This window comes from Pseudopodoces humilis, chromosome 16, assembly GCF_049639895.1.
Source record: "Pseudopodoces humilis isolate 2021_Gansu_Grassland_sample_001 chromosome 16, ASM4963989v1, whole genome shotgun sequence".
NCBI lineage: Eukaryota > Metazoa > Chordata > Aves > Passeriformes > Paridae > Pseudopodoces > Pseudopodoces humilis.
Genome location: NC_142215.1, coordinates 19,770,218 through 19,785,783, shown reverse-complemented (window position 1 = coordinate 19,785,783; position 15,566 = coordinate 19,770,218). Strand labels below are relative to the sequence as shown.

At 51.6% G+C, this 15,566-nt stretch overlaps 2 protein-coding genes across 3 annotated transcripts in view; both read right to left on the bottom strand.

Annotated features, from left to right (window-relative positions):
* The window catches only part of ZNF609 (zinc finger protein 609), a 50,336-nt gene extending 47,154 nt beyond the window's left edge, over nucleotides 1–3,182 (bottom strand). For both annotated transcript variants that reach the window (XM_005521335.3, XM_014251233.2), the window contains exon 1: nucleotides 2,423–3,182. In XM_005521335.3, the coding sequence (XP_005521392.2) occupies nucleotides 2,423–3,169 (747 nt within the window). In that variant the 5' untranslated portion in view covers nucleotides 3,170–3,182. The remainder of the gene's footprint in view (nucleotides 1–2,422) is intronic.
* Nucleotides 3,183–3,193: 11 nt separating this feature from the next.
* The window catches only part of TRIP4 (thyroid hormone receptor interactor 4), a 44,687-nt gene continuing 32,314 nt past the window's right edge, over nucleotides 3,194–15,566 (bottom strand). Inside the window, exon 14 of the mRNA XM_088062930.1 lies at nucleotides 3,194–3,287. The gene's annotated coding sequence lies outside the window, so the exon portion shown is untranslated. The remainder of the gene's footprint in view (nucleotides 3,288–15,566) is intronic.

Below are 15,566 nucleotides of genomic sequence, written 5' to 3'. Positions count from 1 at the left end.
TCCTCCTAAGTGACACGTGTTCCTGCAGATCCAGACATCAAATCCCTTCTCAAAACAGGGATCAGCCCTCCAGCCTCAGCTTTCACCAAGGGGGTTATGCTTGAATCTGGACAAGTAAAATGGCAGAACCATCCTCACCAGGTGTCAGCATGGAGAAGATAGAATCATCTGGGTTAGAAACGACCTTAACACCCATCTTTTTCTACCTCCTCCCATGGATAGGGACACCTGCCACTACACTTGGTTGTTTCAAGCCCTGTCCAACCTGGCCTGGAACACTTCCAGGAATGGGGCAGCCACAGCTCAGGAGGAACCCATGCCAGGGCCTCACCACCCTCACAGGAAAGTGTTTCTTCCCAATATCCCATCTAACCCTGTCTTCTGCAAGTGGGAAGCCATTCCCCCATATCCTGGCACTCCTTGTCCCAAGTCCCTCTCCAGGTCTCCTTGAGCCCCCTTAGGCCCTGGAAGGAGCTCTGAGCTCTCCCTGCTGCCCACACAGGGGATGAGCCCAGGACACTGAGGGTTTTCCAGGTGCCAGCACACACGACCAAAGTGTGTGGAGTTTCTCGTCCACCAACACCATACATCACATTGGTATCTCCAACTGCAAAGAGTTTCTGCAGCTGTACCAGTGAAAGAAATAGATCTTTAATAGTAACAACAGAGCAAAGCCATGCAGGGTACAACCCAAGGTCCAGCCAGCTCCAGTGCTGGCTGACACAGTAGTCAGCACAGATGGCTACACGGAACATAACAGCCAAGCATGTTGAGGTATTTCCCAAACCAATTCCCAAGCTTCCGTCCTCCTCATACTTTTCCCAAGCCAAAATGCATTGCCCTGTACATCCCCCAATGAGTTTCTCCTCCACAAACCCACCCAGGTGCCCCAAATCATACATGGACTTCCAGCAGCCACAGCTTTTAGCAGCAGCATTCCAGTCCATCATGCAAAAGAGCATCTGCTGCTCTTCCTGGTTTCATTCACTTTGGTTGCACAGCCAGAACAGACAAAGGAAGAAGATGTCTCCACACCCCTCCTGAATTTTACAGGCTTCAATCACTTGCCCCAGGAATCTTCCTCTCAAGTGGCAGAAACACCAACCTATTTAGCAGCCCTTGTCCCAGAGCCATCCCGTGGCTGACCATCCCCTCCCCAACAAATCTCTGGTCTCAGCACCTCTTCACAGTGCCACTGTGCCCTCCCCACCCATCCCAGTGCCCACATTGTGATCCCCACACCAAAGCAGAAATCCTCCCAGGGAACCTCGGGCTGCAAACATGGTGACATTGCTTCTCATACTCCCCAGCCACTCTCCTGACACCCTGTTGATGGCAATAGGGCCAAGCCAACCTGAACACATGCACTTGTGATGCATGTGTGACACACACGGCTTCACAGGCACACACACTGGCAACACCCCCTGTGCAGCTGGCATGGAGGAAAGCATAGACATCCACATGCTCAAAGTCTTCCCCATACGAACCAGAAATCACATCAGCCACTGTGACTGCTCAGAAACCAGAGAAGAGTCCTGAAAAATGGCCACATCCAGACACAGCCATGCAGCCACCCAGAGCCCAGCACCACCCAGATGGACAGGCAGCCACTCACCCTGTTGGCCATCTGCCATTGGCACAGCTTTTCATGCCCCTGGTGACCTGGAAGAGCAGCTTGGCCAGCTCAGTATCACTGCCACATGTTAGCAGAGGAGTGACACATCAAACATCACCCACAGCCACTCACCAGCCCTGGATCACCACCACAGGTGGGACAGAGCCCATGTACCATTGGCAGACCCAGGAGCGAGGCAGTGACTCCTGTCAGCCCTGCTCCTTGTGCTCACCCGCATGCCCACATAGATCCCACATCCACTAACATGGCTCCTTCTCTGCACTAAGGGATCCTTCTCTGCACATGATGCAACTGCAGAGAAATAAATTCCTTCGGGAGCTGCAGGGAGCCTTGACACACAAGGTGAAGCCAGCAGGACACAGAGCACAGCACAGACTCTTTGTGTCCCCTTGGGAGATGTAGCAAAGCACCAGGACATCACCTTGATTTCAGAATGATAGAGGCCAGGGAAGCCTGGAGCCATTCAGCACAACCAAAGTGCGGAGGAAAACCAAATCTCGGAGGGTAGAGCAGGATGGTACCCAGAGCACAGTGTCTGCAGGTGATCTGCTCACACATGGTTCCCAGAAGCCAGGCTTGACCAGTGTCACTCCACTGGCATGTCCAGACACCAGCACATCACATGGTCAAACCACCAACGCCAAAACCAGGAGGCACCAGCCACACATCAGTGTACAAAGCAGCAGTACAAAACACAGTCCCACCCCCTTGTCACCCACAATGCCATGTCACAGCAATACCACGTGAGCAGCAGCAATGGCATCCATGCCCCAACACCTTTCTTACCTTCTCTGACTTCACCTTTTTCAGCTGCCGGCACTCACTTTCTCCATCCTCCAGCTCTGACTTTACTCCCAAGGGATTGAGCGCAGCTCCCGTGTCAATAGCTATACTCCCAAGCTGCTCAGCAGCAGCAGGCTCTGTCCCCTGGCCCCCGTCATACTGTCCCACCCTCACTGCCAGGGCCAGGGGCTGCAGCACGCTGGGCTCCTTCTCTGCCGCAGCCCCTGCACCCTCACTCCTTTCCTTCTTGCTTTTGGATGAGCCACCCTCCTTCTCCTTCTTGGAGCCAGCCACACTGCGAGACGCCTTGGCCGACTTCTCTGAGCTCTTCGGGGTGACGGCAGGCACCAAACCACCCGAGTTTGCACCATCCCCAGAGCGTCCTTGAACCTCCTTCTTGCCACCAGCTCCCTCGCTGCCAGTGAACAGGGAGGATCCTGGGGTTGGCTTCCCACTGTCCTTGCCAGTCTTGCTCCTTTTCGACTTTGATTTGCCCTCCTTGCCTTGCGGGCCTGGCACTGGGCTCACAAACTTGATGTTATCTGGTAGTGTTGCCACTGCGTTGGGTGCCGGGAGCCCCACCTCCTTGGAGCCCGACATTTCCAATTTCTGCTGATCCTTCTCCAAATCAGCGTCCAGGTCAATGATGAGATTCCCTACACCAATGTCCCATTCATCCCCACTGTCATACGTCTCAACCGGGTTCGCATCAATTCCTTTCCCTCCGGAAGCTCCGCTGCTCAAGGACATCTTAGAGTTAACGGCCCCTCACGGTTCAAGGCTCTTCCCTGCCTCTACGCCCTGGGGGTCACCTACGTCCTTGGGGGGCTTCCAGTGGTCGGGGTCTGCCCAGGTGACGGCATCGCTGCTGGAAGGGAGACCAAAGAGAACAGGGTTACACATGAAGAGCCATGGGCAGGCAGATCACTGACGGCCACACCTGCAGGCAGGAGAGATCTGGGCAGAGTGAAGCCCCCAACCTCCCAAATCCCCCTCACAGCATCTTTCTGCCACCCCCTGGGCTGGGGCTGCTCCACAGCCACCCCCGCAGCAGCGGCCATCTGGCACCGGTCCTCGATCAATAGCAGCCGTGGCAGGTCACGGCTCTCAGCTCCAACAAGACATTACTCACACATTTCCCCGCTCACCATTTCCCTCTGAATTATCGAGCGCTGCCCCTGGGAGGGAGGATTGATTCCTCTCCTGCCAATGCCACCCAGAGGGAGGGCTCCTCTCCAAGCCAGCCTTGCTGCGAGGGACAAGAGCTGCTCACCAGGGAAGTCAAGTGCCTTGGTGGGAAATAAATCCCAGGCTTCAGAGTGCCTGTGACACTTGGGATGTGTCAGAGCAGTCACCAAAGGCAGTGGGAAAATCGCAGTGGGAAGCATAAGGTTTCCCATCCCACACCTCCAGGCAGAGCAACACGGTACCCAGATTTGGAGTGTTTACCACCACTGCCTCTGGCCACGATAAGCTTCCAATGGGAAAGAAATGGAGATGCAATTGTCTAAGTACCCAGTCTTAACTGGGAAGAGGGGGCTCAGCCCTACCTGCCCGCACTGCAGCTGACCCCGGTGAGCCCAAAATATCTCCTCCTCACTTCCCAGCCTCTCCCCCAGGGAGGGAAACAAAAAAGACACCCACGCGCAACCTGACACAGCACCCGAGTAATGGCAATTACCCTGACGAGACATAATTAACACATGTAACAGCTTCTTCCCAGCACCGCCCAGCAAGGCCACCTGCTCTCCAGAATCCTTAAGAAATCCTTGACCACTGTCCTCTCCTTCCCTGCCAAGCTACAGGCCTCCCTGCTCCTGGTACTATTAACAAGTGACACTTCAAAAACAGGTGACTTAGAGAGAAATGAGAAGTAAAAAAAAAAAAAAATCAACCAAAAAAAACCCGCCACACCACACACACACAAATTTCTTCAAACCCCAGCAGGCAGGAGCCTGGAAAGCAGCTTCACGGTGCGTTTCCAGAGATGCAAACACTGTAAAAATGCCAGGGATTCTTTCATCAGCCAGGCTGCTGCAGCCAGACCATTTTCCATCTGCTCCCCACAGCATCCTCGGCTCTGTACAGCTAATAATCCTCTCTCTGACAGGTCATTACGGAGATTTTTAACCCCAGGAGCTGGGGGGCTTGCGTGCAAGCTGGAAATGAAAAGCACTGACCTCTCATTTCAGCAGCATGGAAAGTGCCGAATCAGGAGATCATTTTGTGCACAGGAGTCGCTAACGGCTTCCCAAAGCTGACCTGCGTGTTTCTATGGCTGCCTCCTCCTCCTCTTCCTGCTCCTGCCCCAGCACCTGCTCCCCAGTTCCAAGCTGGTATGTCCAACCCCATCAATCTGCCTCTCCAGAGCCTCCCTCCCAACCACTGATGGGGCCAACGGCTGGCAGCAACCACCTCACCCCTGCAAGACACTCTTCATGTCACGGATCCACCGTGATTCCTTTGTGTGGGTGGGCAAAGCCAGTAACGAGCTGGATGAACCAGATTTCTGGCTGATACCAGTCCCTCCCCAGCCCTAAGCTGAGGCATGGAATCCAGGAACAATCCAAATGAATTGGTGGACCACTAATGACCACTGATGCACAGGATCAACCCACAGGAGCTGACAGCAGAGGATGAAGTTCAGTCTCCAAATCCAAGAGTTGCCAACCCAAAGTTGGAGAAGACAAAGAGCCACGGCAAGCTCAGGTCAGAGGGAAAAGCAGACAAGGATCTGACCTTGCAGTGACAGGAAAACGACAGTCTGCAGGGTTGTACTACAACATGTATAGCATCACCTGTTCCATGCAACACCTGAACAACGCCAGCTTGGCCATATCTCCACAGAATTCACCTTGCTGCTCTAAACGTGCACTTACACACGCACACACATCTCCAGAAGTATTATTTATACATGTGGAATAAGGAGACCAGATGAGCAGGACTTGGATCTGAAATTCTGCAAACAGCAGCAGCTTTTGCCAATTCCTACCACAACAAAAGGAAGAAGGAGCCCAGAAGACCGCTCGGTCCCCAGCAATTAGAGAGCCAGGAACAATCAAAGGGTTAGGAAACAAGAGGAGCAAAAACCCTCACCCTACGGAGGAGGTGCCAAGGGAGCCCAGGCTCTGCTAATGCAGACAGAAGGGAACCACAAACAGGACGGACAGGAACATACTGGATTGGCAAGAGCAGGGGAAAGGCACGTTGTGACGAGAGTGAGGCAGAGGAACTCAAGACATGCCACCACAGGAAGAGGGACTGGGGCAGGGATCAGCCCTTTCCAGAGCAGAGCTGAAGGCTGGGACCCTGGAATATGATCTGGAGGAATCTCCTGAATATGCTCCATTGCATGTGGCTCTAAACCATTTTCCACAGCTTTTTCCTTCCACAAAACTCCCATCCCAGTTCCCCATTTCTCTACTCCACTATTGCAGGCTCAGCCTCTGCAGTCAGGAGCATTTCTGAGAGTCCTTCTCCCAAGCCAGACCCACAGGGACCCCAAAATAACACACCATCATTATTCTGGGTGTAGAGTAGCTCCTGGCTACCACACCCCATGGCCCAAAGAGGTGACTATCCTACTGCTTCCTTTGCCCAAGCTGGAGAAGCACCGGGTGGTATCCAGATCCTTCCCACTCCCCTGCCGGGGGAGTAACGCTGCCACAAATCACAGCATCTCAGAAAACAGAGCGAGGAGATTGATTCAGCTGGAAACGTGTCCTTCCCCTTACCTCCTGCCATCGCAGGATTGATCCCCGCACAACATGAAAAGCATGTGCTCACTTGTTGGCCTGGAGACCTGCCAACAAAGCGTTTTAAGAGCAGTCCTGGAGCGCAGATTCTACAAGGAGACAGCTTTCTGCTTGGGAATGCTGCACACACACAGCACCAGACATGAATAATTCAGCTCCATTAGGTGCTGAGACCTCTATAATCCACATCTATGGGCTGGGACAGAGCCAAACCGTATTCAGAGACAAACCTGAAAGTTCACTTTCAGGGCTGCACACACACCTAGAGACAGCTCTTCCACCACAACAGCTCCACTTCCAAAAGGCAGCAGGGAAACTGTGCCAGCCCCTGCCTCTATGTGCTAAAACCGGTGCAGGATGCTCAGAACCCGCCAAACCCGCGCCACTCCAGCTTTCTCTGCTGGTTACCAGAGGCCAGGAGACCAAAGCTGGGAAGGATTGACCGCCCAAGGGCAGCAAGATGTAGGAGAAAGCTCTTCTCCTGGCAGCAGCCAGCCCACACATAGGGAGACTGTCTCATAGCCATGTGCTCCAGCCTGCAGCACTCCAGGATAAGCCTCTGGTGGCTTCCAGACATGACTGACTGCAATTTTCACCCTGATTAACTTTCAGGAATGCCCACAAGAAGGAGCAGCAAAGAGGACAAGGAAGGGAGGGGGGGAGAAAATCTGCAGGATGCAGCATTTCCTCCAGCGGGCACAAGGCAGGGAGCAGAAGGTTTGGTGAGATGGTTGCTCTGGCCAGGAGCGACCCTGGAGAGCAGAGCCCTCCACTCCCTGCCGAAAGAGCCAAAGGCAGAGGCATGGAAGGGATGCTGTCCCCCCAGCTTGACAAACCCCCAAAGGGCTCCCCACAAGGCTGCAGCTGAGGCAGCAGCACTAGGGTCTGCAGTGCCAAGGCCCTTCCCTCCAGCCACTGGCAGCCAGCCGGCTGCTCTCCCCATCCACTGCCTCTGCATGAGATCCCTTTTTGTTTCCTTTTACGACTAAAGAAACTCGGGGCGGTGGGGGGTGACACGCTGCCTTCCCCACGCTGCTGCGCTCACTCCCCAGCCAGCTCCTACCGCCGTGCCTGTAATCCCCCAGCTGGGCTTGTTTGGGTTAGATTTTTGTTAAGTAACTCCCATGTCTTTGCTGCAGATTTCTTTTTAAGATGTTCCCTTTCTCCCCGCCCCCTCTCTCTAGAGCTGGGGGAGAGAGAAAAAAAAAGAAGAGAGAGAAAAAAAGAGAAATGTTGAACGCGAGCCAGCTGGCACAAACAAGAGGAGACGGAGAAATCTGCACAAAGGAGCTTCCTCACTCACTTGCTGCTTTCAGCTCAAGAAATCACGCAGGGGAGGAGGGTTCACTCTCCCCCAGACATCAGTCAAGCTGTAGCAGACAAAGGAGATTTGCCATGACACCCTCCAGAACTGCCACCCAACGGGGGCAGGATCCCTCCACCGCCTGCGCCCCGCGGGAGTCCGAGCTGTTGCAAAACACACCAAGGCACAGAGCTTCAAAACAGGCTGTTCAATGTGGAATTAAGCAAGATTTTGAATGAAGGAGCTGTGCTCCCGCCTCTGCACTCACACAAGGCGCCCAGAGAACTTCAGTGGCTCTCAGGGCTGAGCAGGACAGCGTCAGCAAGCTGCCAGGAGGGAGAAGGCTGAACCCAATTAGAATAAAATGGAGCCACCCTTCTTTTTTTTAATATGGAGGTGCACCCCATCATGACTACATCTTCCAGCATGCACTGCAGCTAGAACACTGAGAGAGACACCAACAAACTTGGGCCAGGACTCCCAAGTTTCTGAAGGCTGAGCCTTGACCCTGGAGATGAACCTGAGACTGGGCAGCACTCAAGCGATGAGTCATTTGCTGGCATTCTTGAGAAAAGCTTGAAATACTTCAGTCCAGGCATGACAAAAGCAGGACATACAAGGTCACTGGTAGAGGCTGGAGATGGAGGAAAGTGGAGAGGTGAGCAGAGACCACTTTGGTGCAGGGCAGGCAATCACCCTACCTGAAGCAAAGCTCCAGAGACTTGTCAGCCACAACACCCACCTGCTCCCAAATACACACTCAGACCTCAACTCCACATTTATCATCAGGCAAAAGATGCTCCTGGGATCAAAATTCAACCTCACGCCCACTCCCATTCACTCATGACCTTAAAACATGACTTTTCTAGCGGAAGTCCACACAATTGCAGCACATGACAACATCCAGCAAAGCCATCAATACAAAAGATAAACACACAGTGCCTGTGTGTTTGAAGAAAATGCCAGAATAGCTAAAAGCTAGTGTTTGCTTCTTATTGACACTTCTATAACCTCAACACCACTGAAAAACCCAGACACCCTCTTGAGAACCCCTCACTTCCCTGGACTCCCAACAGGCTACGCACAAGGGGGAACACCAAGAGTTTCAGGCTTTCCTTTGTATCGTGAAATGGGGAAAACTGGAACAAGTACCTCTTTAATCCTCCCATCAGTTTTGCAAGTGTCATCACCAAAGTCCAAATTTTTTGTCTATTCATGCCTTGAGACTCTGCAGTTTTTGAGATGTACAATTATTTGATTTTGATGTCTCTCAACTTGTGCATTTTTTTTTCCAAGATACCACTTCTGTATGTACATCTGAATAAAACATAGCTCACAGTTCTTCCACCAACTCACAAGGAAGTCCAAGAGCTTCATATTCCAAGAAAAATATCAGCAAGAGAACCAGCACATGGTCCTCAGGTCAAGCAGGAGGTGCACTGATACCTACAGACCCAGTGAAGGCACCAAACCCTCCATTCCGTTCCTGTGAAGGATGGCTGGCAAACAGCACCTTCTTGGAACATCTGCTCTGCCAAATTGCACTGCTGGAGTCACTTCTCCGGTGGGAAGCGGAGCAAGCACAATTGTTACACACAAGCTTGGACATACATGTCTACATGACTCAGGTCACAGAACCAAAGAGCAAAGCAGGTTGGAAGGGACCCTGAAAGGTCACCTGCTCCAATCTTTTGAGAAAAAAGGAGATCAGGTTACATTACCTACCACCCTGTCCACTGGCATGGACTCTTACTGTGTCCTGGAAGGGGTTTGTTTCAGGGAATGGCTGTAAAAAATTTCTTTCTTATGTTGAGATGAAACCCCTCCCAGCAAAATCTTTGTCTGTTGCCCCTTGACTTCTCCATATGGCTCCTCTTTGTAGGTGCCCTTAAGTCCTGCAATGTTCCTTCACACACAGAACATCCTTGAAAAAAGATGACTGACCTCCTGCCAGGCAGGAACCAGGTTTGGAGGAAAGGCCACGGTGCTAGGACAACACAGTGGCACGGACTGGAGGAGCATCAAGCACAGCATGAGCAGGCAAGAGTCACACCAGTGCTTTGTTACAGCTCTGACAGCAGGGTCCTGTGGAAGCCACATCCCCTTCCCAAGCCTTTGCCACGGAGATAAGCAGGGAGTAACAAGGCTCAGGCACTGGATCACAGCCTGCTCATCCAAAAATGCCAGGACAGACACCTTCCAGCAAGCATGACCTAGCAGACTCGAAAATCTCAGGCAGCTGAATATGGCCAAGATCTTCCTAAGAGGTCCCAAAACTTACCCAAATCCACAAGCGCAAACAGGTGCCCAGTGTCTAAACTTTCTGCTGTATAGGGAAAGAGGAACTGAAAAACCCACACGTGTGGGAGAAGAAGTATTCCATAGGTAAAATGACAAGCAGCTTCCTTCCTGCAAGCTCAGCTCTCAGACCTACCCTGATTCAGGGCCGCCCAACAACCCCTCACTGTTGTGTCTGCATGCTGGGAGACACCACCCCTGTGTAACTGCCATACACCTGCACGTGAAGGTTTAACAAGAACCAGGAACACAGCCCCATCTTCACCCAAAATCTGCATCTCTGGCTCACCCATGACCCTCATGTGCCACCCTGTCACAGCATCACTGGTACCCAGCAGGTGCCCAGCAGGCACTGGCAGCGCCACAGGAGTAGAGCAGCGGTGCCACTGGGTTCAGCTGCCAAAGGCTGACACACAGACCACTGGCAGCTACACAGCAGCAAAAGGAAAGCAACACCACGAGCAATATCCAGCCAGGATTAACACGTAAGCCCTCTGGGTGAGTCTGCCCCAGACAAGGCAGTGCGTTCCGGCAGCACCAGACATGGCCCTGGTGTTCTTGTACCACCAAAAAGGCTGTTCTTGTTGAGCCCAGCCAGCTGTGTCACTGCTGGCTGGTGCCAAAAATAACATTAAACACTCAAAATGAGACATCTGAGCCAATCTGCCTGGCACTGCAATGCTTCCCATACCGATAAAGCTGGGGAATGACCGTCCCTTGAAGAGAGCTGGTTTTGACTGGGAAAGTGGAAGAGCCATGTGGATTTAAATCCTGTGCAGGTACATCCTTGCTAACCCAAACAGAGAAGTGAGCTGATTTATGAGAGACTTAAAGGCACCTGAACTGGCAGCCTGTCCTTCTGCACAACCTAGAAGGGGGTAGAGGGGACAGAAAAATAACCCAAGAGGTTCCCAAACATCAGCAGTACATGCAGGCTGGAAGATGGCCAGCAGTGAGAGGAAGCAGCAAGACGGATGTGACCAGGAAAGAGCCTCAAAGCATCAGTCACAGACATGGGAAGAAAGAAGACCAAAGACAACCAATGATCATAAATAACCACTGGAGTAAGTGCCAGAAAAGGGAGCTTGCCCTTTTCCCCTGCTCACCCAATGCTGTCAGCAGGGATGCATCCCAAGCTCAGGGTGTTGGTGGGAGCAGGGTGGGCACTACTGCACTGGCCATTTGCTCCCTTTGCTTACAGAGCTCCAGAGGCAGCGTGGCTCTTCTCCTTGCTCCTGGTCTCCCTGCTGCACCCCAGCCCCATCGTGGGCCCAGTCCCAAACTGGGTTCTCATAGTCACAGGGATGCAGGTATCCGACAAGGATCACCCTCCACAGAGGTACAGCAGGAACAGCAAATGACTGGCTGTGCTGCCACTCTGCACTTAAGTCAGCATCTCTTTTCCATCTTCTTCACCCAAAGGAAGAGCACCGGAGTGATCCCAGCTGAGCAGTGTCTCCCAGCCACAGCCCTGCCTTGACAGGAGAGGGGCACAGCAGGGCTGGTCAGAGAGGACAGACAGACAGACACTGGTTTGCTTGTTCCCAGGGACGGGAGACTTCTGGGCTTTATTTCCTTTATCTTTCCTTTTTGGAGCAGAGCAATGCAGCCAGCCTTGGCTGTTTCCCAGCCTTCAGAAGACGATGAACATCTCTCCAACGCTCCAAAACCGAAGGAGCTGCCACTTCACCTATTAATGCCTTTAATTCCCTTTATTCGATAACCAATTAGGGCACCTTGGCTCCCAAAGCTGAGGCTCCCTTTGTAGCAAGGCCAGTGTGTGCAACTGTAATCCCTCTTCCTGTCACATCATCAGCCTGGGAACACTTTGGGAAAAAAACAACCAGTCTGTGAAGTAAAGGAGGAGGGAAGGCAGATGCAGATAGGGACAAATGCAAGCAGAGCAAGTACCATGCCAAGAAATCCCTTTTTTTCTGACCTGGGAGGGATAACAAATAGGTGTATCTCCCAGATTAATACAGCACATTTGTGGAGCTCTGATATCCATCAGAAAGTTGCTAATTCATGCTAATGACCCATTGCAAATTGCCAAATTTTGTGAATTAGCCAGCGCACAGGAATACAATAAAACCCAAGGAAAACCATGCATCAAAGCAGGCTGGGTTTATTTGGGGAGTCCTAGTGCACTTGGAATTACTTGTGGCAATGGATGCAGAGGGAAGGTGCAGATTAGATGTGAAACTCCCTCCAAGATACACAAGAAATCCTCAGAGAAGAAATTTCAACAAGGCTACTAAACCTTTGGGAAAGGAGAAGCAATTCTCCCAGAGATGAGCAAGATTCTTCCTCTGCTATTGGTTTCATGGTGGTTACTGTCAGTGAAGTCATTTTCACTCCTTTAAAGCTGCATGGCACACTCATCCTGATTCAACCTTCATCCCCTTGGAGAAGCACCAGGAAAACTCCTAGTCAAATCTTTGGACCCACTTGAACCAACAATGCTCTGCAAATCCAAACCACAAATGGGCTCAGCAAATTCATTAAAATCAATTTTGTTATCATTAAATCAGCGTAGCCCCATCACACGTGATGGAGCACAGTAGAGATCTCATCATTCCAGCCACTGGAAGAATGAGTGGCACAAGAACAGCTTAGAGGAAAAATCCAATGCCACAAAAGCTTTCTGTGCTTGGGGAAAGAGGAGTATAAAGCAACAACATAATCTTTCCTTTTCTTACACCATGAACATGGCAATGAATTGTAGAAGTTGGGCATTTAATGTTTCAATGCAGAATATCAAGGTTGTCCTGAAATTATCCTTATTCATCCACAAAAAACTGCACTTGCATTCTTTCATACCCCTCATACCACATCTGAGCTGACGCTCAGCAGCTACGTCAGTGGGTTTTGTGCATGTGAAGGACACTCAGCTGCAGTGAAAACAAAACAACCTCTTGGGCTCATCACAAAAACTGATTTTTCACCCAAATGCAGATGGGAATTGGTTTCCTTTAAAGAAAAAAAATCAACCACAAGAGCAACTGGGGTCTCAGAGCAAGTTTCCTGGTCAGGCAGCCATTCACTCTTTTCTTACTGTAAGATTGTCCAAGCTCACTCCTTCCTCTGACACCATGTCATACCTCAAGGCACTGACCCTCGGTAGCAGGAGTGCATCCGCATGGCAAAATAAGACATATCCCAGTGGGATCTCTTTTCCTGCCCTTTACCAACACAAAGCAAATCCCCTCCTCATCCCAGCCAGCCCAGCATGGGGACATAAAGCAGACTGGTTGCTGCCAGGGTGGCCAAAGCTCTGGTTCAGGAGCCACGCCTGGCCACCAATGAGCTCCCAGGACAGCTGCGTGCTCTAAGGCAGCTCACCTACGTATCCCTGATCTTAGAAAAGGTCCTTCACACCCACATGGGCTCCTCAACACATCCCAACCCCAAACCCTGATGGAGTCAAGCACACCCATGCAATCCTCATCCTTCCACTCCCTGCCACAAGCACATCTTCCCAAGCAAGCAGGCAAGACCCAAGAGAAAATGACAAGCTCTCCCCATGCCCAGAGAGCCCATGAAGCATCAGAAGAGGAGTCACAGAAGAACTATAAACAGCCCAGACCATCTCCAGGTGCTTTAGAGTCTCTGATGCTTCCCAAAAAATATCTCCAAAAACCACCATCAGTTGCAATGGAACACAGGTTTGGGAACAGACTCATGACTCTCCCACCCCCAAGGTTGGGGAACCAGCAGTCCATATCCTGCAGGAAGCCATGATAACCATGGATTTCTCCCATGACCTCAGTGGGCAACCACCCCATAGACTCCCACATTGATCCACTCGCTGCCTTCATCATGTACAAGCAAACTGAGCACGGTTAAACTGCCACCAGCTCCTGGCAAGGTCACCTGCAGCCTCACCTCCTCTGCCCACTCGCTACCTGCCCCCAGCAGGTCCCTGTCTCTGGCCAGGAACAGGGAGCCAACACTCAAAGGGCATCACTGCGCACGCAGCGTGTCACACAGCCCCAGAACAACATACCTGGGACCGTAAATACCATCTTATTTACATAATGCTCTGGATAAAGGGGACAAAGAGGCTTACTGCATTACATCTGGGACTAGTATTGCATCAGCACCCACAGGCCCTAATCCCAGTCAGAGCCACGCTGGGCGGGGCATGGTGGGACAGTGCCGAGATGCAGCCCCACTTCCAGCCCAGCCAAGGTCGAGCTCAAGACTCTTCCTCTTCCCACCACAAGCATGCAGAGAAAGATCCCTACATCCTGGAAATGCCAATTAAATCAGGCACGACACGTGACCTTGGTCCTCAACCACTATCAGCTGAGCCCAAAAGTGGGATCCCAGATGTGGGTCCCACCTGTTGTGGCCTACAACACACAGACATCGACTTTGTCTGGGGAATGATGCCCATGTGGAAGCACTAGAAAGACTAGGCAGCTCCCAGTTTTCTTTAATTTATACAATCACAATTAAGAACACACTGTAAATATAACCTGGAGGCAATTTTTGATTCAAGGCAGCCCCGTTCTCCAAGAGAATAAAGCAGACAGAGTGAACTTTGGTCTGTCCTTCTTGTTAATTCAAAATAAAGACACACACAAGCTGTTGGGTAGATCCAACACCATGTGAGAGCACCTCAACCGCCTTTGTGAGCCCTTTCTTCCCAGAAATGTACCTTTTCAGCTCAATTTACAGGGAAAAAGCTTTTGAGGCAGAGGATGCCGTCACCACTGACATAAGCCATGTGTAAGGAAGTGTGAGGGGACTTTGCAATGGAGGTAAGGGATGGATTATTTGGGGCTACCACCCAGCACAGGGTTCCAGAGAGACGGGTCCCCCCCAAAAAAATCACATCACTTTTAGCATGCAGAGAGATAACAAGTATGGTAAGACACACATGCACACGCACATGCACACACCCCTGAGGCTAATGAGCAGCCTAAGAGTGCCTCACCAAACACACAGACTAAGTCCAAGTGCCTGGCTCGGAGAAAGGAATAAAATCCTCTCCCTGTGCTCTGGCCATACTCAATTACAGGTCATTCCAACTTGCTTGATAATTAATTTCCTCCAGTAGCTCTAACCAGAGGCAGCCCTTGCCCTGCATGCCAGGCCAGTCCAGGTGAAACATTAAATCCTTGTCCTTTTCCACCACAGATATGCTGCGTTCCTGGTGCTGCGCACATCTCTCTTCTCCACCTCACAGGAGAGGAGAAAACCTCATTGGATGAAGGAGGGAGTAAAAGGGCAAGGATTTGTGTTTTATGACTGAAATGGCTTCAAAATAATAAAATATAAATTATTTTTGGTCGAGAGCTAATCAATGAAATCAGCTGCCTGGATTTTCTGAGTGCCATGCATGTGCGGTCGCATACCGCCAACAAAGAGCTAGAAATGTGCGGCATAATCTGATGCTGGAGTCATCGCACAAAGCATGGAAACAGGTTTTCCTGAGGATGTCCAGGCAAGGAACTGCCTGCACACGATATAGCCCAAAAGCCAGCCCTAACACCGGCATCCTTGGATATTCCGGAGGAGGGAGAAAAAGCCCATGGGGCTCTTCGGTGCACACTTTGGAAAATGAGTGCCTAACGCCTCCTCCTAGGGAAAGGGCCTTCCCAGAAAGGGAGGAAAAAGGAAAGGCAAAAGGAAGGCTGCCGGGAGATGGAGGGGAGCCAAGTCTCGCAGACCAGACCTGAACCTGTGACCTTCCCCGTGTACACATCGGGCGGAGGAGCGCACGGCAAGAGTGCTTGCCCCGCCGGCCGCCCCAGCCCTCGTGGGACACCCGGCCACGTTGTCA